Source organism: Piliocolobus tephrosceles, chromosome 16, assembly GCF_002776525.5.
Source record: "Piliocolobus tephrosceles isolate RC106 chromosome 16, ASM277652v3, whole genome shotgun sequence".
NCBI classification, from domain to species: Eukaryota; Metazoa; Chordata; class Mammalia; order Primates; family Cercopithecidae; genus Piliocolobus; species Piliocolobus tephrosceles.
This window is the reverse complement of record NC_045449.1, coordinates 74,325,977-74,351,277: the sequence shown is the minus strand read 5'-3', so window position 1 is coordinate 74,351,277 and position 25,301 is coordinate 74,325,977. Positions and strand designations below refer to the sequence as shown.

The 25,301-nt window shown below is 48.2% G+C and overlaps 1 protein-coding gene across 2 annotated transcripts in view; it reads right to left on the bottom strand.

Moving 5' to 3' along the window:
• Window positions 1–18,989, bottom strand: part of RPTOR (regulatory associated protein of MTOR complex 1) — a 399,056-nt gene extending 380,067 nt beyond the window's left edge. The window contains exon 1 of one of the 2 annotated variants that reach the window (XM_026455870.1): window positions 18,050–18,989. Coding sequence is in view for 1 of the 2 variants with exons in the window: in XM_026455869.2 (XP_026311654.1) it covers window positions 18,050–18,211 (162 nt within the window). In the remaining variant the exon portion in view is untranslated. The remainder of the gene's footprint in view (window positions 1–18,049) is intronic. The other variant, XM_026455869.2, reaches the window with a different exon arrangement.
• Window positions 18,990–25,301: the final 6,312 nt, after the last annotated feature.

The following is a 25,301-nucleotide window of genomic DNA, read 5'->3' as shown; positions in this document are numbered from 1 at the left end:
GTTTCTCGATCTGGTTGTCAGAGTGTTCACTTTGTGGCAACTCATCCAGCACTTAAGATGTGCTGGGCATCCTTAGACAACAGAGTGGCTCAGGGAAATTTAAGTCAGACTCGTCTTTGCAACCAAAAGAACCTTACTAAAACAGCTATCTTCATTTCAAAACAAAAAAAAAGAAAACAGAACTTTAAGTATCTCCCTTATTTATTTATTTTGGAGACATAGTCTCACTCTGTTGCCCAGGCTGAAGTGCAGTGGTGCAATCTCAGCTCACACAACCTCCGCCTCCTGGGTTCAAGCGATTCTTCTGCCTCAGCCTCCCAAGTAGCTGGGACTACAGGCACCTGCCACCACACGCAGCTAATTTTTGTATTTTTAGTAGAGACAGGGTTTCACTATGTTGGCCAGGCTGTTCTTGAACTCCTGACCTCATGATCCACATGCCTCAGCCTCCCAAAGTGCTGGGATTACAGACGTGAACCACCACGCCTGGCCTTTTTAATTATTTATTTATTTTCGAGACAGGGTCTCGCTCTGTTGCCCAGGCTGAAGCACAGTGGTACAATCACAGCTCATTGCAGCCTCAGTCTCCCTGGGCTCAGGTGATCCTCCCACCTTAGCGTCCCGAGTAGCTGGGACCATAGGCGCCACCCCCACATCTGGCTTTTTTTTTTTTTTTTTTTTTTTGAGAAGGAGTCTCACTCTGTCACCCAGGCTGGAGTACAGTGGTGTGATTTCAGCTCACTGCAACCCCCGCCTCCCAGGTTCAAGCAATTCTCCTGCCCCAGCCTCCCGAGTAGCTGGGATTACAGGTGCCCGCCACCACACTGGCTAATTTTTGTATTTTGGTAGAGACGGGGTTTCACCATGTCGAACAGGCTGGTCTTGAACGCCCGACCTCAGGTGATCCACCCACCTCGGCCTCCCAAAGTGCTGGGATTACAGGCGTGAGCCATCACGCCTGGCCTTAACTTATTTTTTAGCAAATTGTATTGAAGCCTAACACAGATATGAGTGCCATCTCCTACTGTGCTTCTACTTCCAAAAGGCCTTCCTACCACTTAGGCTGGGCCCCGTCTACACACCTTCCTTCCCTCCACACCAACCAGCCAAACCCTTCCCGCCTCTCACGGTCCAGCTCAGGCCTGCATGACAGAGAAGAGGACACCAAGTTATCAGCAGCGGTCTCTTGGTCTTTCCCTACTGCTACAACAAAAATACCCAAGACTGGGTGATTCATAAGCAGCAGGAATGTGCTTCTCACAGTTCTAGAGGTTGAGAAGTTCACAATCGAAGTGTCAGCATCTGGGCGTCTAGTGAGGGCTGCTCTAGGCTTCAGAGACGGCACCTTTGTGCTGCGTCCTCACTTGGAGCGAGGCAGGGGCGAAAAGGGCCCAGCTAGTGCCCTCCACGCCTTTCAGAGGCACCCATCCCACCCAAAGGGCACAGCCCTGTGGCCTCATCACCTCCAAAGACCCTTCTTTTTTCTTTTTTTTTTTTTTTGGTGAGACGGAGTCTCACTCTGTCACCCGGGCTGGAGTGCAGTGGCCGGGTCTCAGCTCACTGCAAGCTCTGCCTCCCGGGTTCCCGCCATTCTCCTGCCTCAGCCTCCTGAGGAGCTGGGACTACAGGCGCCCGCCACCTCGCCCGGCTAAGTTTTTTTTTTTTTTTTTTTTTTTTTGTATTTTTAGTAGAGACGGGGTTTCACCGTGTTAGCCAAGATGGTCTCGATCTCCTGACCTTGTGATCCGCCCGTCTCGGCCTCCCAAAGTGCTAGGATTACAGGCTTGAGCCACCGCGCCCGGCCCCTTTTTTCTTTTTTTTTTTTGAGACGGAGTCTCAATCGCCCAGGCTGGAGTGCAGTGGTGCGATCTCAGCTCACTGCAACCTCCGCCTCCTGGGTTCAAGCGATTCTTCTGCCCCAGCCTCCCAAGTCGCTGGGACTACAGGCACGTGCCACCATGCCCAGCTAATTATTGTATTTTTAGTAGAGACAGGGTTTCACCATGTTGGCCAGGCTGGTCTCGAACTCCTGACCTCCAGTGATCTGCCCGCTTTGACCTCCCAAAGTGCTGTGATTACAGGCGTGAGCCACTGGGCCTGGCCTGGCCCCCTCTCTTCTGTGTCACTCGGGACTTAAATTCCAACATGAATTTTGGAGGTACACAAACATTCAAACCATAGCAAGGGGCGTAGTGGGATTTTATGTAATTTTCCTTCCATTGTTATGTTTTTCCATAGGTTGTTCTAAACATTTTATACTGATATGTGTTATTTTTGTAATCTGAAGGAATAAAAACAAGTTTTCAAGGAAGTGGGTTACTCCAAATTTAAAAAAAAAAAAAATGTTAAAATGTTTTTCAACTATGAAGGCCATTTTCAGTCTAAAGTTTTATTTAAAGAACAAAAATTCTTCAGGAGCCAGGCACAGTTGCTCACGCCTGTAAACCCGGCACTTTGTGAGGCTGAGGAGGGAGGATCACTGGAAGCCAAGAGTTTGAGACCAGGCTGGTGGTTGTGTGCACCTGTGGTCCCAGATACTCTGAAGGCTGAGGTGGCAGAAGTGCTTGAGCCCAGGAATTCAAGGCTGCAGTGAGCTATGATTGCACCCCTGCACTCCAGTCTCGGTGACAGAGCAAGGCCCTGTCTCAAAAAAATTAAAAAAAAAAAATTAATGGCCAGGCGCGGTGGCTCAAGCCTGTAATCCCAGCACTTTGGGAGGCCGAGACGGGCGGATCACGAGGTCAGGAGATCGAGACCATCCTGGCTAACATGGTGAAACCCCGTCTCTACTAAAAAATACAAAAAACTAGCCGGGCGAGGTGGCGGGCGCCTGTAGTCCCAGCTACTGGGGAGGCTGAGGCAGGAGAATGGCGTAAACCCGGGAGGCGGAGCTTGCAGTGAGCTGAGATCCGGCCACTGCACTCCAGCCCGGGCGACAGAGCGAGACTCCGTCTCAAAAAAAAAAAAAAAAAAAAAAAAAATTAAAAACTCTTCAGGGAAAACATTCACGCCGGCTGACCCAGTAAAAACACATCTTGGTGAACAGAGCTGTGTGTATGAAGTAAAAGGCTGCACAGCATTCTCTGGAGCCTGAGCCCTGAGGCCAAACTGCGGGGCTGACCCAAGCTCTGCCAGGCCAGACCAGCAACAGACCAGGAACCATCGAAACCACCCACTATTGATGCAGGATGGTAGCCCACCCAATGAAGCCACATGTGCCAACATGAAGCATCTTCAAGACATCGGCGACAAGGCAGGCGATGGTCACACCTAGCTGAAAACTACATCTGGACCTTAGCAAGGACTTACAGAAAATCCAGGAAAAATCTGATTTAACTTTTTGGCAGTACTTTTGTTTCGATATATCTTTAAACTGCTTGTCCGATCTACCTTGTTTTTCGTTTTGAGATAGTCTTGTTCTGTTGCCCAGGCCCTTGTTTTTTGTTTTGAGACAGAGTCTTGCTCTGTTGCCCAGGCTGGAGTGCAGGGGTGCAATCTCGGCTCACTGCAATCTCTGCCTCCCAGGTTCAAGCCATTCTCCTACCTCAGCCTCCTGAGTAGCTGGGATTACAGGTGTGCACCACCACACCCAGGTAACTTCTGTATTTTTAGTAGAGATGGGGTTTCACCATGTTGGCCAGGCTAGTCTCGAACTCCTGACTTCAAGTGATCCACCCGCCTCGGCCTCCCAAAGTGCTGGGATTACAGGTGTGAGCCACCACGCCTGGCCTTGTCTGATCTACTTTTAAGGATAAAATAAACAGCTCTCCAAGAAAACATCAAACTAAAAGATGCTCACTGTGTACTGGGGAAACTGTCAAGACCACCCAGCCCCCAAGCAGGGGAGCGAGGGGTAGCAGGGGCAAATGACGGCCAGACATCGAGGGCACAAGATCAACCATCGTTTCAGGCAACAATTTCAACACATCCCAGCAAAACATTCTGTACGGTCTCACAAGCAAACACGTGTTCTTTGGCTTTCCAAATGCCCGGTGTATCTTGCTTTTCTCTCCTACATCCAACTAGGAGGCTGAGTGTCACCCTACCTCCTCCTGCACCCAAGCAGCCACCAAGGGTCTCAATTCTGCTTCCAGGGGCTCTTGCGGCTGCCAGGCCTGTCACTCCCAGCCCGAGCTGCCACCAGACCCTCATCTCCTCCTACCCTCAAGAGCCTCCCCACCCCACACCATGCTCCTCCCTCACACACACATATACTCACAAATACACACGCGCTGACACATAAATACACACGCATAAACACGTACACACATACACACACACAGACATCAACACACATGCATACACATAAGCATATGTACACTCACACATATACAGACTCAGACACATACATATTCATACATACACACAGGTATACAGTCACACATACAGTCACACACACATAAACACATGTACACACTCAGACACATATACACATACTCACACACCCCAATCTGCAGCCACAGGGATCTTTGTCAAATGCCATCCCCTGGGCTGGGCGCGGGGGCTCACATCTGTAATCCCAGCACTTTGGGAGGCTGAGGTGGTGGATCACTCGAGCCCAGGAGTTCAAGACCAGCCTGACCAATATGGTGAAACCCTGTTTCTACAAAAAAATACAAAAATTACTCAGGCATGGTGGCACATGCCTGTAGTCCCAGATACTCAGAAGGCTGAGGCAGGAGAATCACCTGAGACCAGGGAGGTCGAGGCTGCAGTAAGCGGTGACTGCGCCATTGCACTCCAGCCTGAGTAACAGTGAGACCCTGTCTCAAAAAAAATTAAAAATAAAAATAAAATAAAATGCCATTCTGAACATGTCACCACCCTGCTTTAAAAGCTTTCTTACTTGTCCTTAAGATAAAATCCAAATTCCTGTGGCCTGATAAGCCGGCCAGGATCTGTCCTACCCAGCCCGCCGGTTCACAGGTGTCTTAATTCTTCTCTTCTCAGGGTCTCTGCTCCCTTCCTTGACTCAACAAACAGTTATTGATCACCTATTGACTGCCAGTCGCCCCGGGAACAGCCTTGGACACAGTGGTGAACAGAGTCCCTGTTCTCTATACAACATGCTAGTGGGGAGACAAAACAAACACGTAGCCAAGTGTTGGGGAGTGGCAGTGTGGGAAGGGAATGGCAGGCACTGGGCACCAGGCGGGCATGAGCCGGCTCCCACAGCGCGAGGGAAGGCCCCTCGCAGGAGGACCCCCAACAGCGTTTCCCTGAAGACCCCCCTCACTCACCTCTCAGCTCCTGCACATCCCGGTTCCTCCAGCTGAACCTTCCGCCCTCTCCCCTCCGTTCTGTTTCAGCTACTGGCTTAGAGCTCCCACCTCCAGGAGGCCTGTCTCTGTCCGGCCCATCCAGCCGCCACCACCTCACACCCTGCCTCCTGCACTGTCATCCATCTGCCCTGATAGACTGGAAAACACCTTCAATGCCAGAATGACTCCCCACGGTATCTGCAGCACTTAGCCCAGTGCCCGGCACAGAGAAGGGGCTCGATGATAGTAGCTGAATGACTAAATTCTATAAATCAGTCATTTGTGAATTCATTGTCCATCCTCCGCCCTGCTCCCCCAACCGCTCCACCTGAGTACACAGATCTTCGTCTCAGCCACCATGGACTCCACAGTCCATCCTGCAAGGCGCTCAGCCAAGTCTCTGGTACAGAACAGGCACCATCTCAATGGCCAGCAGCAGAATTCCTGAAATCGCTACCTTGTTACTCAAGGGCAGATCATGACTGCACTGTGCTTTTACTCAGCTGCCTATAAGGATGTTGTTTTCTCTAATAAGATGTAAATTCCTACAGGGCCACGACCACAAAACACTGACTAATGCTGACACTTACTTTTAGACAGCATGAGTCGATTGTTCAGATAGCTGGGGTCTGTGCATTTCACCATAGGTAACGTTTACCTCAGAAAACACTGAAGCCAACCTCTTGTAGCACTGCTTTCCCAAGTGGCCAGGGTTGGCCATTTGGAGGCTCTCTTCTGTGCATTCCAGGTTTGAGCCGGTGATTAAATGAGGACGATGGAGCTGGTTTCCCATGGCTGGGGAGGGAGTGGTAGCAGGAAAAGCGGGAAGGGCAGAACAGATCATGGTGAGGAGCTGGACTGGAGCTCTCTCTGCACATCCATAGTTTCCAGCATACACAGAGAAACAGAGGTAAACGAGACACAGAGAGTGCCATCCTCTCCCCTGCTCAGAGGGCCAACCAACAGGAGACGCATGCCATACCAAGGGCCTGGCACACAGCCCCAGCTCTTAAATGCACATGTTCTTGGCTTCTCAATGCCATTCGCCACTAACAGGAACCAGGCTCCTTGGAGAAAGGCTAATTCCAGGACTGGGGCAGCGAGGGCACGGAGTGAGCTTGGGCCCTCTGGCTGTGCTGGAAAGCCAGGACGTGCTCCTAAGCAGGTATGACAAAACGGCAGCATCAGCCACGAGGTGGCCACTCAGCAAGAAAGGGCTTGATGGTAACGGGTCAAATGAGCATGACAGCACCAGGACGAAGCACCGCCGTGTGCTCCTGATGGGATTCACGGAAAAAGACACATCATTACCCCCAAATGCCCCACCTCAGTATGACGATGAGGAGAGACGAGGCAGCTCAAAGTCAGGACAATCTACAACATGCAAGGCCAGCAAGTTCACAGAGACAGAAAATAGAAGAGCTGTTACCGAGGGCTGGGGAAGGGGAATGGGGAGTTGGTGTTTAATGGAGACAGTTTCAGTCTGGGAAGATGGAAAGCTTCTGGAGATGGCTGCTGGTAGCGGCTGCACGAGCATGGGGGTGTGCTTACTGCCACTGAACTGTGTGCTGAAAGATGGTCGAGATGGTAAATTCACCACAATTAAAAAAAATCAAGGTCAAGAAAGTCTAAAACAGACTGAGAGACTCCTTTAGATGAAGGTAGGGCTACACAGACACAACCACCAAATGCAACGCATGATCCTGGGTGACGGGCGGGGCATAATGAAGACAGTGCTGTGCAGGCAGCAACACCTGACCTTCTGCACTAGAGAGCCGGGAGCACATATTCACAATACACGTCCTGACTCTCACGAGGGCACTGTGCTTACGTAAGAAAACGGCCTCCTCTGCGGAGACAGACACCGTGTTTAGGAGTAGAAGGGGGACAGCATCTCCAACTCAGTCTGAATATGCAAATGGAGGGCGACAGTAAACAAGGTGAGACGTAAACAATCTGGGAACCTGGGCAAAGGCTATAGGGACGCTCATGATACTATTCTTACAGATTTTCTGTCGGTTTGAAATTACATCAACATTTTAAAATACAAAAAGTACTAGTCAAGAACAATAAACGCACCTGAAAAATATACCGACAGCTGGGTAAAATTCAAACTTGTTATTAGGGACTGTCTCCTCTTCAGCTGTTTCCTGTTCTGCCTCTAAAGGCATGAAAATTCTCTGCAGAGTCACACCTACCAGTACGTGACAAGTTTAAAGGTTTCAGGGGTTTTTTTTGAGACAGGGTCTAGCTCTGTCACCCAGGCTGGAGGGCAGTGACACGATCATAGCTCACTGCAGCCTCGACCTCCCTGACTCAAACCATCCCCTTGACTCAGCTATCCGAGTAGCTGCGACCACAGGCGCACGCCACCACGCCCGGCTAATTTTTCGTATTTTGTAGAGCCAGAGTTTCACCACATTGCCCAGTCTGGTCTCAAACTCCTGAGCTCAAATAATCCACCTGCCTCAGCCTCCCAAAGTGCTGGGATTACAGGCATGAGCCACTGTGCCCAGTCTAGAACACAGTTAAAGCATTGCTTTATAATGACAAATATTTACTGGAATGGCATTTTCCATATATTTATGTACTTATTTATTATTATTTTTTGAGACAAAGTCTCGCTCTGTCACCCAGACTGGAGTGCAGTGGCACAATCTCGGCTCACTGCAACCTCTGCCTCCAGGGTTCAAGTGATTCTCCTGCCTCAACCTCCAGAGGAGCTGGGATTACAGGTATCTGCCACCACGCCCGGCTGAGTTTTGGATTTTTAGTAGAAACAGGGTTTCACCATGTTGGCCAGGCTGGTCTCGAACTCCTGACCTCAAGTGATCTGCCCTCCTTGGCCTCCCAAAGTGCTGAGATTACAGGCGTGAGCCACTGTGCCCGGCCATTTTCCATATATTTAGACTTTAGAAAAGGTATCAAACTTCAGCTCTCCTGAAACAAGTATTGTAGATGACCAAAATACCTTTTTATTTTTGTACTGATTGATTGATTGACTGATTGATTTTGAGACAAAGTCTTGCTCTGTCGCCCAGGCTGGAATGCAGTGGCATGATCTTGGCTCACTGCAACCTCCACCTCCCGGGTTCAAGCGATTCTCATACCTCAGTCTCCCAAGTAGTTGGGATAACAGGCGTCCACCACCACGCCTGACTAATTTTTATATTTTTGGTAGAGACGGGGGTTTCACCATGTTGACCAGACTGGTCTTGAACTCCTGTCCTCAAGTGATCCTCCCACCTTAGCCTCCAAAATTCCTTTTTAAAGTCATTTGAATACGAGGAGGATAGAGTCAGAAACCTGGAGGACAGCTCCTGTGTGTAATCCACATGCTATCTTGTTAAAACTCTAGCTCTAGAACTCCACAGGGTGATAATGAGGAGGAAATGTTCGTATCCATTTCTTTTTTTTTTTTTTTTTTTTTGAGATGGAGTCTTGCTCTGTCGCTCGGGCTGGAGTACAGTGGCCGGATCTCAGCTCACTGGAAGCTCTGCCTCCCGGGTTCACGCCATTCTCCTGCCTCAGCCTCCCGAGTAGCTGGGACTACAGGCGCCCGTCACCACGCCCGGCTAGATTTTTGTATTTTTAGTAGAGACGGGGTTTCACCATGTTAGCCAGGATGGTCTCGATCTCCTGACCTCGTGATCCGCCCGTCTCGGCCTCCCAAAGTGCTGGGATTACAGGCTTGAGCCACCGCGCCCAGCCCGTTCGTATCCATTTCAAGACTCTTCCACAGCTCTTCAGAACGAAACAATGAGACAGAGTTTCACTCCGTCACCCGGGCTGGAGTGCAGTGGCAAGATCTTGGCTCACTGTAACCGCCACCTCCCGGGTTCAAGCTATTCTCCTGCCTCAGCCTCCCAAGTAGCTGAGATTACAGGCACCCACCACCATGCCCGGCTCATTTTTTGTTATTTTTAGTAGAGACGGGGTTTCACCATGCTGGCCAGGTTGGTCTCAAACTCCTGACCTCAGGTGATCCGCCTGCCTCAGCCTCCCAAAGTGCTGGGATTACAGGTGTGAGCCACCGCGCCCGGCCAGCATGTTTTAAGTTTTCTTTTTTTAATCTAGGCAGATGGTCTCTCTGTGGCTCCTGAAACTCGCATGAGACTCACTAATGAAAAGTATATCCACTTCAAGAGCAAATAAAAAGAGCGGAACTGTACCAGCCAGCCGGTCCACACTAGACCCACAAACTCCGCCCACTGGAACCTACCCACTTCACACTCTATTTCTACCTTCTTTAAATCAGTAGGATCCACGCTCTAGTGCCCATTCCTACTGCAGCTGCCTCTTCTGTGGCTCCCAACGTTTCTTTTTTTGCTGTTTTTATTGAAGCAGGGTCTCACTCTATTACTCAGGCTGGAGTGCAGCAGCGCAATCATAGCTTGCTACTGCAGCCTCCACCTCCCAGGCTCAAGCGAGCCTACCGCCTCAGCCTCCTGAGTTGCTGGGACCACAGGTGTGCACCACCACGTCCGGCTTATGTTTTACTTTTTGTAGAGACAGGGCCTCACTTTGTTGCCTAGGCTGGTCTCAAATTCCTGGGCTCAGCATGTCGTTGGTGACGGGGAGCTGCTCCAGAATCCCAGCCAAGGAATTGTTGTGCATACGTTTGTGTTTAGAAAGATCTTGTTGTCTGTGGATGCAGTAGAGGGATCAGAGAGGGGTGAGACGGACTTCTGGAGAAACAGGAGGCCCTGATGGTGGCCACTGCCCTTACAATCACACAAGCACTCGTGTGAGTGTTTCATGTGAGTCTCGGGAACCACAAAGAAAGTATCTATCTAGATTAAAAAAAAAAAAATTTTTATGTCCTCCCAGCTCAGCCTCCCAAAGTGCTGGAATTACAAGTGTGAGCCACCAAGCCCAACCCCCAGGGTTTCTCACCTGGATTAGCACAACTCCTCTCCACTTGGTGCTCCCACCTCCAGCCTCGCCCCTCTCCAATCGCCCCACTCCATCCATAGCCAGTAAGGTATTTCAAAACACAAATGGATGCACAACAACTCCCGAGCTGGAATCCTGGGGCAGTTCCCCATCACCAACTACATGAAGTCACTGGCTGCTGGGAGTTTAATGCTGGTCAATGTGAATGATTTCTTTCATAAATGCAGTTCAATGCAAATGATTTACTTATTTAATACTAAATCAAGATGCTCCCAATAATAATGTCATTCTCACCAGTAATTACTATGATTGACACCTATACCTGTGTATTATAATTTGGTGCTACCGTGTCTGTCAGTCTATCTAGGCAGCAGGGCCCTGGAGAGACAGGATATTACCCATGAGCTATCCACCTTGGCTGAACCTCTGGCCACCTCCTCCTCGCCAGACAGAGTGGACGTTCCTTCAGACAGACTGGGTGCTCCTCCACTCCCAGCACAAGAGCTACTGGGTGGGTGGTGGTGCATCTGCCTCTGGACACGCGCTAGAAATCTGGAGCAATAGGAGGGCCTGAGCCGAGATCACACCACTGCACTCCAACCTGGGCAACAGAGCAAGATTCCATCTCAAAAAAAACAAAACCAAAAACACCTATCCACTGGTGAACTTTTTGTACCCTATTACATTAAAATCCACTGGTCTAACGTTGAATGGATCTTTTACCCATGGATGATTTTCTAATATCATGGATTGGTCACCTGGAAATACTGGTTCACTGAATTATGCTAATGTTCCAAATGTGGGCACATTTCATTCTACAACATTAATTCCATTCATTAATATCACTATGGATCTCACGGAAACATCTTTAAGTCTTGGGAAGCTGCCAAGCTCACAGCAGCAGGTACAAGTTTTCCAAAACCAATTTTCACTTGAAGGTTCAAATTTCATGACTGGCAACAAATACTGTCAGTTGTATTCCTTGAAGTGATAGCTCACTAAGTTCATTTTCAGAAACACGTCTGCCAAGTACACAGGCCTGAACATCCAGAGGTGGCCTGTCGGTGATTCCATTGGGGCATGCTGTGTCCATGAGGGCAACAGATGCTCCTCCTCCAGGCAGCCACTGGGCTTTGCCTGCAGCAGAAGCAGCAGCACACACAGTCTGAAAAAGATGTGTGCTCAAGAGCCAAGATTTAGTAAAAGTCATCATTTTCACTGCTTTATTAGCAAGAACATTCTCTCCATGTGCATGGCAAAGAAATCAGGAACTATGAGTACATCTGGGCACTGCTGTCTTGATTCGTCACTTTAGCACTGTCAGTGCAGATATCAACAGAGTGGAAAAGGCCAACAGTGTTCCATTATTATGAAAACAGTTTTGACCTTGTGGATCCCTCCAACAGTCTAGGGGAAGCCCCAGCGCACAGGGCACATGCTGTGAGCAGACTGAGCATCATTCTCTGTCTGCCCAGTGTTGGTCTGCTGGTCTGCTATTTTAGACCCCATGACCTCCTAACATAAATTTTTCAGTTGAGACATTATGATACAGTTTTGTTTTGTTTTATTTTGAACTAAACTTTGTTTCTCCCTCTGGACAGGTTCCATGTCCTCTCACTGCTAGCCACGTTACTTACGTAACATTAGGCAGGCCATTCAGTTAAAACCTCAGTTACCCCATCAGTAATATGGAGATAATGATCCCTAGGTAATTTATGATGCTGTTGAGCCTTAAAGATAACGTATGTGGAAACCCTTTGTAAACTATCAATTTTGTATCAGTATAGTTTTATTGAAGCCCTACTATGTGCCAAGCACTGTCCTATGGACTAGCACAGACTAGACTAGGTCCTTGCTTTATGATGAAACGCTCACATCTCCAGGAGGAAGTCGGGAGAAAAACATCAGAGAAATAAAGAGCCATCATGAGGGATTCTGAGTGATAGGGTGGCTGCTACAGATGGGGTGATGGTGGGCCTCTCTGAGGAAGGGACCTAGATGCTAAGTATGAACGACGAGAAGGAGCTAGGTGTGCAAAGATCAGAGAGAAAAGCATTCCAGGAGTTTCTATCCAAGAGGCAGAAAAGGCAGGCAGAGGCCAAATCATGAAGGCTTTGTGAACCAGCAAGAGGAGTCTGCGTTCTACTTTAAGCACAGAGAAAGCCAATGGAGACCACCAGTAAGGAAGTAACAGAATCTGATTCACACTTTCAAAAAATCCCTCTGGCCAGCTGTGATGGCTCATGCCTGTAATCCAGCACTTTGGGAGGCCGAGGTGGGAGGATCACTTGAGCTCAGGAGTTCAAGACTAGCCTGGCCGACATGGTGAAATCCCATCTCTACGAAAAATACAAAAAATTAGACGGGCGTGGTGTCATGCACTGGTAGTCCCAGCTACTCGGGAGGCTGAGGCACGAGAATCTCTTGAACTCGGGAGGCGGAGGTTGCAGCGAGCCGAGATCATGCCACTGTCCTCCAGCCTAAGTGACAGGGAGAGACTCCATTTCAAAATAAATAAAAATAAAAGATTCCTCTGACTGCTATGTGAAAAACTGGTTTTAGGGCAAGAATGGACATAGGGAGACCAGTCAGGACACGAATGGAGTACCCAAACAAGAGACAGCGGCTGCCTGAACTGGGGCTGCAGCAGTGGAGACAAAATGAAGCAGGCCAATGTAAGACATGCTTTGGAAGTAACGCTGATGGGTTCTAATGAATTGGATGCAGCGATAAAGAGAGGGAGAGGAAATAATTAAGGATAAACTCTAAACTTACAGCTTGAACAACTGAGTGGATGGTGGTTGTGGCAAGTGGTGATGGAGAAGACTAAGAAAAAGCAGGCAATAGGTAGGCATCGAAGACAGAAATTTCAGGCCTGATCAGAACTAAAGATTGGGGGTTTAGGCCAGGCGCGGTGGCTCAAGCCTGTAATCCCAGCACTTTGGGAGGCCGAGACGGGCGGATCACGAGGTCAGGAGATCGAGACCATCCTGGCTAACACAGTGAAACCCCGTCTCTACTAAAAAATACAAAAAAACTAGCCGGGCAAGGTGGCAGGCGCCTGTAGTCCCAGCTACTCGGGAGGCTGAGGCAGGAGAATGGCATGAACCCGGGAGGCGGAGCTTGCAGTGAGCTGAGATCCGGCCACTGCACTCCAGCATGGGCAACAGAGCAAGACTCTGTCTCCAAAAAAAAAAAAAAAAAAAAAAAGATTGGGGGTTTAAGCATCACTGGCGTGTAGACAGTATTTAAAATCCTGGGCCCCGATGATATCTGCTAGGGAGGGGCACACCCAGAACAGAGAATGGAGTCCGAGATCAATTTCTGGGGTGCCCCTGCATTTAGGTGTCGGGTAGCAAAGGAGTCTGAGAAGGAACAACTAGTGACCTAAGAGGAAAATCCAAGTTTCGTGAAGGCACAGAAGCAAGGGAGGGAAGAGCTTTATGAGGAGGCGATGGTCCACATTGTGGGATGCTGCTGAAAGGTGAGATAGGACAGAGAAGAGAACTTTCGATTTAGCAACAAACCGGGGCCATGTGGAGAGCAGTCTCAGCGGAGTGGAACAGGGTGCAGTTGGAACGTGGAGAGGACGTGAGGCGAGGAAAGCAGAGGGGATAGCGTAGGATTATGAAGGATCGCTATTACCCTTGCGGAAAAGGCTGCCTAAACCTTTAGCAGTCCGTGTATTAGCTGAACAGATCTACTCTGCTTCCTCCATGACCTATGCAGCTACAGAGCAATGCAACTGAGCCTAGAGAATGGTTTACAGAATAGTCTTCTTCATCTTATTGTTACATCCCCTACACATGTAGACACAGCATGCCTGTCAGTGGTCCTCCACATGCATGGAAATAGTGTGTCTGCCAATGACCCCACACACATGTACACAGAACATGTCTGCCAGGGGTGCTACCTGCATGTAGACAGTATGTCTGCCAGTCTACATGTGTGTCGACATAGCATGTCTGTCAACACTTTCAGAGCAACAGCTCTCAAGCATCCCTGATTCCATCCCACATATTCCAGGCAAAAGAGTCATCTGAGACCACTTATTCCCACTACCCACTTTCCAGTAGGAAAACGAACTCTGTGATAACTATCAAGTATCACAGTTAGACCAGGCGCGGTGGCTCACACCTGTAATCTCAGCACTTCGCGAGGCCAAGGTGGGTGGATCACCTGAGGTCAGGAGTTTGAGACCAGCCTGGCCAACATGGTGAAACCCTGTCTCTAATAAAAATACAAAAAAAATTAGCCGGGCCTGGTGGCGGGCGCCTGTAATCCCAGCTACTCAGGAGGCAGAGGCAGGAGAATTGCTTGAACCCAGGAGGCGGAGGTTGCAGTGAGCCAAAAACACAAATATGGGAGATATATACATATCTGTTTTAGCCAAAGGTCTGTGAATGATTCATTCTGAACTACAATTCATATACGTCTAATTATTTGAAAATTGTAAGCTAAAAACACTATGGATGCATGCATGCCTCATTCAGTATAAATAGCAGAATTAACCAAACAACAAACTAACTTGATAATAATAATTTTAAACTAACGGTTTAAAATTAGAAACTTAGAAGTTAACTTAGAAATTAACTTAGAAATCAAAATGTGGTAAAAGTGGCATTTGAAAACCAAGACTGACTGAAAACAAAGATGGCAGGTGTCCCAACTGCGAGCGGGCACGGGCTGTCGCTCTGGAAGGATGCCGGATGTCGAGGAGCAAAAGAAACTTCTTGGGAATCATCAGTCAGTCAGCTTTGGTAAAGATGTCAACTTTAGGGATCTGTCGCAAGGCCACTAAATAGGATGCCCGTGAGTAATCATTACTATATGCACAAAATAAAAGTGTATGGAATTGCACGTTAGTCACGAGAAGCAAAATCTCAGCTTGCATTTAGGACAGTCAATGGCCACCAGGAAGGAGTTGATGTAGCTCCTAGCACAGAACAACCATACTCACGCATTTCACTTTACAGTCATGCTGCTCCACCAGACTGGAGGCCACCTCCAGCACAGTGAGACAGTGTGGTCTGGAGGCCTGGGTAACAGAGATTCTTACGTAGGTAACCCACTGGTCAAAAAATTCCCCAGGGCCAGAGGCTGTGGCTCACACCTGTAATCCCAGCACTTTGGGAGGCTGAGGCAGGTGGATGACCTGAGGTCAGGAGTTCAAGATCAGCCTGGCCAACATGGTGAAACACCATCTCTATTAAGAATATTTTTAAAAATTAGCCAGGCGCCTGTAATCCCAGCTACTTGGGAGGCTGAGACAGGAGAACAGCTTGATCCCGGGGGGCGGAGGTTGCAGTGAGCCAAAACCGTACCACTGCACTCCAGCCTGGGCAACAAGAATAAAACTCCACCTCAAAAAAAAAAAAACCACCCCAGGCTGAGCATGTTGGCTCACGCCTATAATCCTAGCATTTTTGGAGGCCAAGGCAGGAGGACTGCTTGAGCCCAGGAGTTCAAGACCAGCCTGCGCAACACAGTGAGACTTCCCAACCCCAGGCATAGTGGCGCACACTTATAGTCTTGCTACGGGGGAGGCTGAGGTGGGAGGATCATTTGGGCCCAGGAGATCGAGGCTGTAGTGAGCCGTGTGATCTCACCACTGTACTCCAGCCTGGATGACAGAGCAAGACCCTGTCTCAAAAAAATAAATAAATAAATAAATAAATAAATAAACAGAAAAACACTCCACAAACGGGGTTTGTTCAGCCTACAGTGTTGGACTACAATGTGTTTGGTAATATATCTGAATTAGTAAGAATATTTACAAATTGGAAGACTTCACATTTAAAAAAATAAAAGTTTGCTGGCTTCTCAAAGACAAAGACAGAGAGAGGCCTGGCCAAGGCCCAGTTGCCCCTTCAGTTACGGCATCAGAGAGCTCCTGTTCCCACCCTCCAGAAACTGTCACACACACTGTGTCAAATGTCAGCTGCCATTTATCTTTATCTGTGAACCTATGCCACCATTCTTCTTAAATGTGGCCTGTTTCATTCACTGATGCTAGCTTCTCACTCTTAGTATCATTTGAGTTTGCAACTTCTGTCCTATAGGGTGTGTGAAACGGTCCATCAAGGTCTGACCTGAGGGAAGAGATGACAAGATTCCAAACTCCCACAAACTCAACTGAAGATGTTAGCTGCTGATTTTCTCCACTGAAAAACAGATACGGCAAACTTTCTCCCCAGCTGCTTTCTAAGCAACAATCTCAGTAGTTACTAAGAGTCACAGAACTTCTGTTTCTCTTAACAACCTGTGAAAAGCTTATTAGGGAATGTTGATCATTCACAAATTAATGTTTAATTTGTGACATTAAACACAGCAGAGGGAACCACATTTCAAAAGAAAAAAAAAACTGCCCTCCGCATAGAATTAAAAAAAAAAAAAAAGTATTTTCATATATGTATAGCTACCACAAAAACTTTTAACTATATAATTACTACTAAAGATATTCATAAGATAGAATTTATACAACCTTCCCCAATGTTAACTTATTTAACTCCTTAAACTGCTTTTCGATTAAACGAATTTTTCTAACCTTTTAGAAGTAAGCCAAATCAGTAACTAAAGTACTGCTTACTACTGACTGACTAGAGTTACCAGAAGTGTAATCTTTATTTATTTATTTTTGAGACAGCGTCTCATTCTGTCTCCTAGGCTAGAGTGCAATGGCACGGTCTCAGCTCACTGCAACCCCTGCCTCCCAGGTTTAAGCGATTCTCCAGCCTCAGCTTCTCGAGTAGCTGGGATTACAGGCAGCTGCCACCAAGCCCGGCTAATTTTGGTATTTTTAGTAGAGACAGGGTTTCACCATGTTGGCCAGGCTGGTCTCAAACTCCTGACTTCAGGTGATCCACCCCCCCCTTGGCCTCCCAAAGTGCTGGGATTACAGGTGTGAGCCACTGCGCCAGCCCAGAAGTGTAATCTTATACATGTTCATCATCATATATTAAAAAACAATAATATTCCATAAACATATACATAAGCCTAGAGGAAATCAAACCTTGTAACACCAACTTCCTCTTTTATACCACTGAAACGTGCAAATAAATAAAAGCAGCCTAGAGGGAGAAAATAACCTACAAAAAGACAAATTACAAGTGTGCATACATGAGAAGCAGTACCACCCTTTTGCTTTTGAGACCAGGAAATAGATGGTGTCTTATGAAGGACAAATTCAACAAAATTCAGCTGTTTTCTTTCCTACCAGCTGCTTGTGAATCACTCTCCACACTCCAACACCATGAGGAAAACCTGAAACCTGCACTCAATGCCTCATACCCTAACTCACGATTAAAGAAATCCTGTCTCCAAGTTACAGCAACACGACGCTACATAAAAGGAGGAAAGTCTAGCTTCAAGACAAATTGTTTAGAAGACTAGAATGAAGTTCACTGTAACTTTAAAATAACTTTGCACTAATTCGTTACTAGTTGAACATTTTCCAGTAATCTCGTTTCCTAGCATAGTATATCAGACTTCTGCACTTCACCCAGCTTGGAAATTTTACAAAGTAGACTAATTATGTGGGTATAAGCATTATATCGCATGTTGCCCTTCCTCTAAGTGTTAACAGAACAAAGTAGTATGCCGAAGAGCATGTAAATACTCGCAATGCTGTATTTCAAATTTGCTTAACTTTTATTATCTGAATCAGAACTTAGTTAGAATTGAATTAACACTACCCAGTGAATACCGACTAATCAAAACAGCCTTTCCCATTTTCAACCAAAAACCGCAGTGTGAAATGGCTTTTGCTTTCTAATTGACTTACAACGTGTAGCTGGGGGGAAATGTCGGCGCTTTCCCAAGGACACTTTTCAGGCTGTAAACTTTGTTGGAGAAACTACTAAGTTCAAGGGGTGCCTTCAGAATCCACTTACCCGATCCTTCATCCTCCAGCTCTGAGCTAAGGATTTGGAGCCTTCAATTTTCTCACAGTGCCTCTTTTTCATAAAAGCCAAAGGTAGGTTCCAGTCTGTAAGATCAGCCTCATCTTCCTCCCCCAGGCCCAGAAGAGGCGACTGCAGCATTTCGGACTCCATCAGTGGGGGAGGGGGTGGGGGAGTCCTTGGCAGCAAGCGCTCAAGAACCTCCAGCCTTAAAAACTAGCGTGTATCAGAATTGGTGAAATAAGAAACAGAAAAACGGGAAATCGAAAAACAAATGGATGGAGAGTGCGGAGATCCTTATCGCTAACTCTGAGCGGGAAGTGGGGAGGTGGGGGCCGCTAGGAAATGGGGTAGCCCAAGAAGCTCCGCAGACACACACCAGCCCAAGTCCCAAGCCACTGGCTGCTCCTAGGCTGCACGTTTCCAGAGGGGCTGCGAGCGGAGCTGTCAAAAGCGTAAGAGACTTCAGGCCTCACGATGACCCTGCTCTCGGCCTCCAACGCCTCAGCAGTTCCGAGGACAGGCAGGCCGCTCTTGGTGCCGGTTCGCCCGCTGGGCCGAGGTCTCCGGCCAAGGGATTGGGTTCAAAGGGCCCTGGGTCTCCTCCAGCCACTCTCAGCCCTGCGGGTCCCGCACTCGTCTGAGCTGCCGCAACCAGAGCCAGGACCGGCCCATCGTGCTCGCCCGCACCCGGTTCCTCAACCTCAGGTCCGCGCGGCCTGGCTGGTCCTGGCCTTCAGCCCCGAGGCTCTCTCCTGCCTGAGAACGAGTCCTGAGAAACAGGCGACACGGAACCACGGAGAAAACGGACAATGAGGGCTTATTGGGTCAGGGGAGCTCTGCCCTCTGGTTTGGAGTTACAGGGAAACTCATCTCATCAGCACATCAAGGAGGACGCCATATTGCCAGGACCCAGAATGCATCGCGGCCTACGGCGTGGCCGACAGACCAAACCTCCTCAGAGCGTTCTCGCCGTGCCACCCAACAAGCAGCGAAGGAAAGTGAGTCCCTGACCCCATTACCTCGGTTACCGTAATTCCATTGTCCCCAGTTAGTCGCCATTTGTTCAGTAGAGGCGTGTTATTAAAGTCAGTCCTACAAATGAAACTGTCGGTTTAATTTATTTTTCAAAAACATTGTTGTTATTATAAATGAAGCTACATGCTCCTGAAATTAAAGGAATCAACCGCCTTGTTTCTTCTAGATTTTGAAAAAGCGGCAAAAGCTTCAGGAGAAAACACTGATAATATTAGAAAATATAGTACTTTTTTTTTTTTTTTTTTTAGTGTAGTATCTTCCACAGCGTCAATCAGATTTTCTCTTTTTCATAGAAAACCAAGTGAAAAGCTGGGCGCAGTGGCTCACGCCTGTAATCCCAACACTTTGGGAGGCTGAGGCGAGCAGATCACAAGGTCAAAAGATCGAGACCAGCCTGGCCAACATGGTGAAACCCGTCTCTACTAAAAATACAAAAATTAGCTGTGCGTGGTGGCGCACACCTGTAGTCCCACCTACTCGGGAGGCTGAGGCAGGAGAATCGCTTCAACCAGGGAGGCAGAGGTTGCAGTGAGCTAAGATCAGGTCACTGCACTCCAGCCTGGGAGACTGAGCAAGACTCTTCAGATGAAGAAGAGTCCGAAGCAAGATTCGATGAAAAAAAAGTTCATGAATACAATTTTTTGTTTAATCTGTTTCATTTGCTGAGCAGTTGATCCTTTTTAAATTTTTTTTCCCACTTTTTGGTAGTACTAGTTTATTCTTACTTTGATATAGCTTCACATGCAGACATCTAAAACTCTACATTTCTGTGCGTGGAGGCAAGCCTCTTGTGTGACTTTCTCTTTTTCAATTCAGGAAATTTGGCTCATTTACTTTTTTTTTTTTTTTTTTTTGGGACGGAGTCTCGCTGGAGGCGGGTGGATCACGAGGTCAGGAGATCGAGACCATCCTGGCTAACACGGTGAAACCTCATCTCTACTAAAAATACAAAAAATTAGCCGGGCGTGGTGGTGGGTGCCTGTAGTCCCAGCTACTTGGGAGGCTGAGGCAGGACTCTTTGCCAGGCTGGTCTTGGACTCTTGACCTCAGGTGATCCACCTGCCTCAGCCTCCCAAAGTGCTAGGATTACAGGCATGAGGCACCACGCCTGGCAACAACAACAACAACAAATGTTTAAATTAGCCAGGCATGATGACATGCGTCTGTAGTACCAACCACTCAGGAGGCTGAGGTAGGAGGATCGCTTGAGCCCAGGAGTTTGAGGCTGCAGTGAGCTGAGATCGCACCACTGCACTCCAGCCTGGGCAATCAAGCAAGACTCTGTCTCAAAAAAAAAAAAAAAAAAAAAAAAAGCAGAATAACCCTTGGCCTGCCTGAACAGAGTGGGAGCACCTTGTCCTACAATGTAAAGGTAGAGACCAGATGACTCCTTCTAGCCCTAAAACTTGGACTGTTTGACAAATAGAATTACAGATACAGCAAAGTGAGCAAGAGAACAAATATAAAAACCTGAGTGTTGGGGGCAAATATGACAGAAGGTAGGAGTGAATGCAGGGAGAAATGCAGCAGAAATGGGAGTGGGGGTTGCATAAATGGCTCAGATATATAGCCTTTACCAGGAAGAACTAAGGCAGCTGGATATTCAGTCTCTGAGTTCAGCATTGACCCGCTGCAACTGACCTAATCTTTTCTCAAAACAGAAGACCATCACAGCTGAGGCATTCCATTTGCAGGCAAAATGGGCAGCGTTCCATCCTGCAACATTGCCGCTTCTCTGCTAAATCAATCAAGGGCATTGAATGTGTTTTGTCATCAAGAATCAGGAGCAAGACTGGAGGTCAGGGAACTTGAGAAAACCAGGTGCTTCGCTGAGCTGTTGTTTTCCATGCAGGGAGAACAGCCAACTCCGGTCCTTTCCAGAAAAATCTATGCTTAGCTTAAAGGAAACCAAAATAGACAGGAAGAATGTTGCTGTTGTCTGAGCATCATGACTCTGTTTTTAGTAAAACCCAAGCCACTCCCCTCTGCAGGTCAGATGTTTTGTTGACAATGAAGTGAGAAGAGGAAGGAAAAGGAGGTAACAGGGCCGCAGCATCACCTTCAGCTGGGAATGTGAGGCTGCCAGGAAACCAGCAAGTCTGTCTCCCCCGTCTAAAAATATGGTGGTATTTATGCATGTGATTTTCACCTTCTACAGCACACCTTTCTATTTTATTCATGATTTTTTAAAATAATAAGCATGTAGATAGATTAGCAGAAACGAAGTTATTCCCATTTTTAAGAGGGTCCCTGGGTAGCATAGGGACTGTGGTGAAAAGTGCCTCTTACTGAATAAACTTCACCCACTGTCCACATTTCTTCCTTCAGAAGTGAGGATTTTTGCATAGCCCCAGCCTTAAAAAGCCAGCCAAGGAAAACACGGCAAAGACAGACCTGAGAAGGAAATGCATCAGGGAAGGGACTGCCTGAGAGCCCATCACAGAACTGGGACCTGCACCCCAGCCTCTCCTTCCCACCCTGGGCTGTTTTGCAAAGGGCAGTGCAGAGCCTCTCTGGGACGCCTGGGATGTGGAGCAAGACAAGGGCAAAGCAGCTGGGAGAGCAGGTGTCCAGGCCCAGTCCCCGCTGGGTGCCCTTCCAGCCTGGGCTCCCTGACCGATGAGTCTGGATGGACTCGGGGAGCCATCTGCAAGGCTTGACAGCATCAGACGCTGCTGTCTATGGCCCTACGGATTCTTTGTGGAGAAGGGATGAAGGTCAGTGTCCATTTGAGGTCAAAAATCCCATTATTGGGAGTCCCCTCCTTCCTCCCCCAGATCCTAAAGATGGAATCACAAAGATGTGGTCTGTGCCAATGCGGATTTTAAAAGAGAAAAGGGGCCAGGTGCGGTGGCTCATGCCTGTAATCCCAGCACTTTGTAAGGTCGAGGCGGGCAGATCACCTGAGGTGGGGAGTTCGAGACCAGCCTGGCCAACATGACGAAACCCCGTCTCTATTTAAAAAATGCAAAAAATTAACCGGGTGTGGTGGTGCATGCCTGTAATCCCAGCTACTTGGGAGACTGAGGCATGAGAATTGCTTAAATACAGGAGGTAGAGGCTGCAATGAGCTGAGATCACGCCACTGCACTCCAGCATAAGTGACAGAGTGAGACCCTATCTCAAAAAAATAAAATAAAAAAGAAAAAGAAAATGGGGTAGGGGAGGAAAGCGTATATGATTGAGACTATATTGAGAAAATGTATTATCCAGTAAATAATATGCAAACTGGACGGGTGCAGTGACTCATGCCTGGAATCCCAGAACTTTGGGATGCCAAGGCAGGCGGATCACCTGAGGTCAGGAGTTCCAGACCAGCCTGACCAATATGATGAAACCCCGTCTCTACTAGAAATACAAAAATTAGCCAGGCGTGGTGGCATGCACCTGTAATCCCAGCTACTCGGGAGGCTGAGACAGGAGAATCACTTGAAACCAGGTGGCGGAGGTTGCAGTGAGCTGAGATCGTGCCATTGCACTCCCGCCTGGGCAATAAGAGCAACACTCCATCTCAAAAATAATAATAATAGGACGGGTGCAGTGGCTCAAGCCTGCAATCCCAATACTTTGGGAGGCCGAGGCGGGTGGATCACGAGGTCAGGAGATCGAAACCATCCTGGCTAACACGGTGAAACCCCGTCTCTACTAAAAAAAAATACAAAACACTAGCCAGGCGAGGTGGTGGGCGCCTGTAGTCCCAGCTACTCGGGAGGCTGAGGCAGGAGAACAGCGGGAATCCGGGAGGCGGAGCTTGCAGTGAGCTGAGATCCGGCCATTGCACTCCAGCCTGGGCGACAGAGCAAGACTCCGTCTCAAAAAAAAAAAAAAAGATTACAAGGGAGCTGAAAAATTCCTGTCACCTAGTGAGGCTGTAGTAGTCATAATACTGCAGCACAATTACTTTCTTTGTTCGTTTGTTTGTTTTTGTTTTTGTTTTGAGATGGAGTTTCACTCTTGTTGCGGAGGCTGGAGTGAAGTAACGCGATCTTGGCTCACTGCAACCTACACCTCCCAGGTTCAAGCGATTCTCTTGCCTCAGCCTCCTGAGTAGCTGGGACTACACGCACGTGCCACCACACCCAGCTCATTTTTGTATTTTTAGTAGAGATGGGGTTTCCCTATGTTGGCCAGGCAGGTCTCAAACTCCTGACCTCAAGTGATCCCCCGCTCTGTCTCCCAAAGTGCTGGTATTACAGGCTTGAGCCATCATGCCTGGCCCAGTGTATGTCGAATGACTCCAATGAGCAGGACCCCAAGGAGCTACTGCTAGAAGCAGAAACAGGAGCAGGCAACACACAATGGCAGGGAGAGTCTGAACAGCTCAGACAGCCCAGAGTGAACACCAGCCCCAAGGAATGCTGATGACTCTCTCTGGCCACAGCAATGGGATGAACCCTGAATGGAGGGAACAGTGGGGCAGGAGGCTGACCTGGGGAGGGCCTAAAGGGACCCCTATGACATCCCAAAAGGAACGGCTGCCCAGAAATGTAAAGGACAAAGGCTTGGGGTCATGCTGCTCTGAATATTAAAAGAAAAGTGAGTGGCTGGGCGCAGTGGCTCATGCCTGTAATCCAACACTTTGGGAGGCCGAGGCGGGCGGATCACCTGAGCTCTGGAGTTCAAGACCAGCCAGACCAACATGGAGAAACCCCGTCTCTACTAAAAATACGAAATCAGCCAGGCGTGGTGGCGCATGCCTGTAATCCCAGCTACTAGGGAGGCTGAGGCAGGAGAATTGTTTGAACCTGGGAGGCAGAGGTTGCAGTGAGTCCAGATCACGCCATTGCACTCCAGCCTGGGCAACAAGAGCAAAACTCTGTCTCAAAAAAAAAGAAAAAAGAAAGAAAGAAAAGTGACTTTGTCTTGCACCCTGGCTGCCCCCAATAAATGATGTGGAATATGGAAACATCCTGGCCTGTGTATCTTTACTTTTATTTATCTCTGATTATTTCCTTGTATTAGCCAAGCTATGCTAAGTACTGGAACAGTAACTCTCCAGCCTCAATAGCAGGTCGTTTTTCACACATACAGTAGTTCAGTAGGTGTTGGGGGCAACCTTGGGGGCACAGACCCACGAAGGGGAGCACACAGTTTCCATTGCCCGGGTCTGGCATTTATGTCACTTCTGGCCGCATTCTATTGGCCAGAACTCGACCACATGGCCATAGCTAACTGCAAAGGACACTGGGAAATATAGTCTGACTATGTGGAAATAAAAATAAATGTGACAAATAATGAGCTACAAGATTTCTTCCTAGAAGTGAAAGTAAAAGCCCAAAAGGAGTATATTAGTTTGTAACCCGGCACGGTGGCTCATGCCTATAATCCCAGCACTTTGGGAGGCCCAGGCGAGAGGATCACCTGAGGTTAGGAGTTCAAGGCCAGCCTGGCCAACATGGTGAAACCCCATCTCTACCAAAAATACAACAATTAACCAGGCATGGTGGTGGCAGCCTGTAGTCCCAGCTACTGGGAGGCTGAGGCAGAAGAATCACTTGAACCTGGGAGGCAGAGGTTGCAGTGAGCCAAGATCGTGCCACTGCACTCCAGCCTGGGCAAAAGAGCAAGACTCTGTCTCAAAAAATATAAAAATAAAAATAAAGAGTGTCTTAGTTTGCTAGGGCTGCTGTAACAAAGTACCACAAACTGGGTGGCTTAAAGCAACAAGCGTATTGCTCTACGGTTCTGGAAGCCAGAATTCCAACATCAAGGTGTCCGCGTGGTTCTGCTGCCTCCGGGCTCCTGGGAAGAATCTGTTCCGACATGCCTCGGCATGTGGCTGCGTCCCTCCAACCTCTGGCTCCATGCTAACAGGGCCTCCATCTCCCTGTGTGTCTCTCCTCTCATAAAGACAGCAGACGGCTGGGCACAGCGGCTCACACCTGTAATCCTAGCACTTTGGGAGGCCGAGGCAAGTGGATCACTCAAGGTCAGGAGTTCGAGACCAACCTGGCCAACAGGGTGAAACCTGTCTCTACTTAAAAAAAAAAAATTAGCCGGGTGTGCACCTGTAATCCCAGCTACTTGGGGGGGCTGAGGCAAGAGAATCCCTTGAACCCAGGAGATGGAGGTTGCAATGAGCTGAGATCACCCCACTGTCCTCCAGCCTGGGCGACAGAGCAAGACTCTGTCTCAGAAAAAATAATAATAATAATAATAAAATAAAGACAGCACACATACCATCTTAACTTTAATTACATCTGCA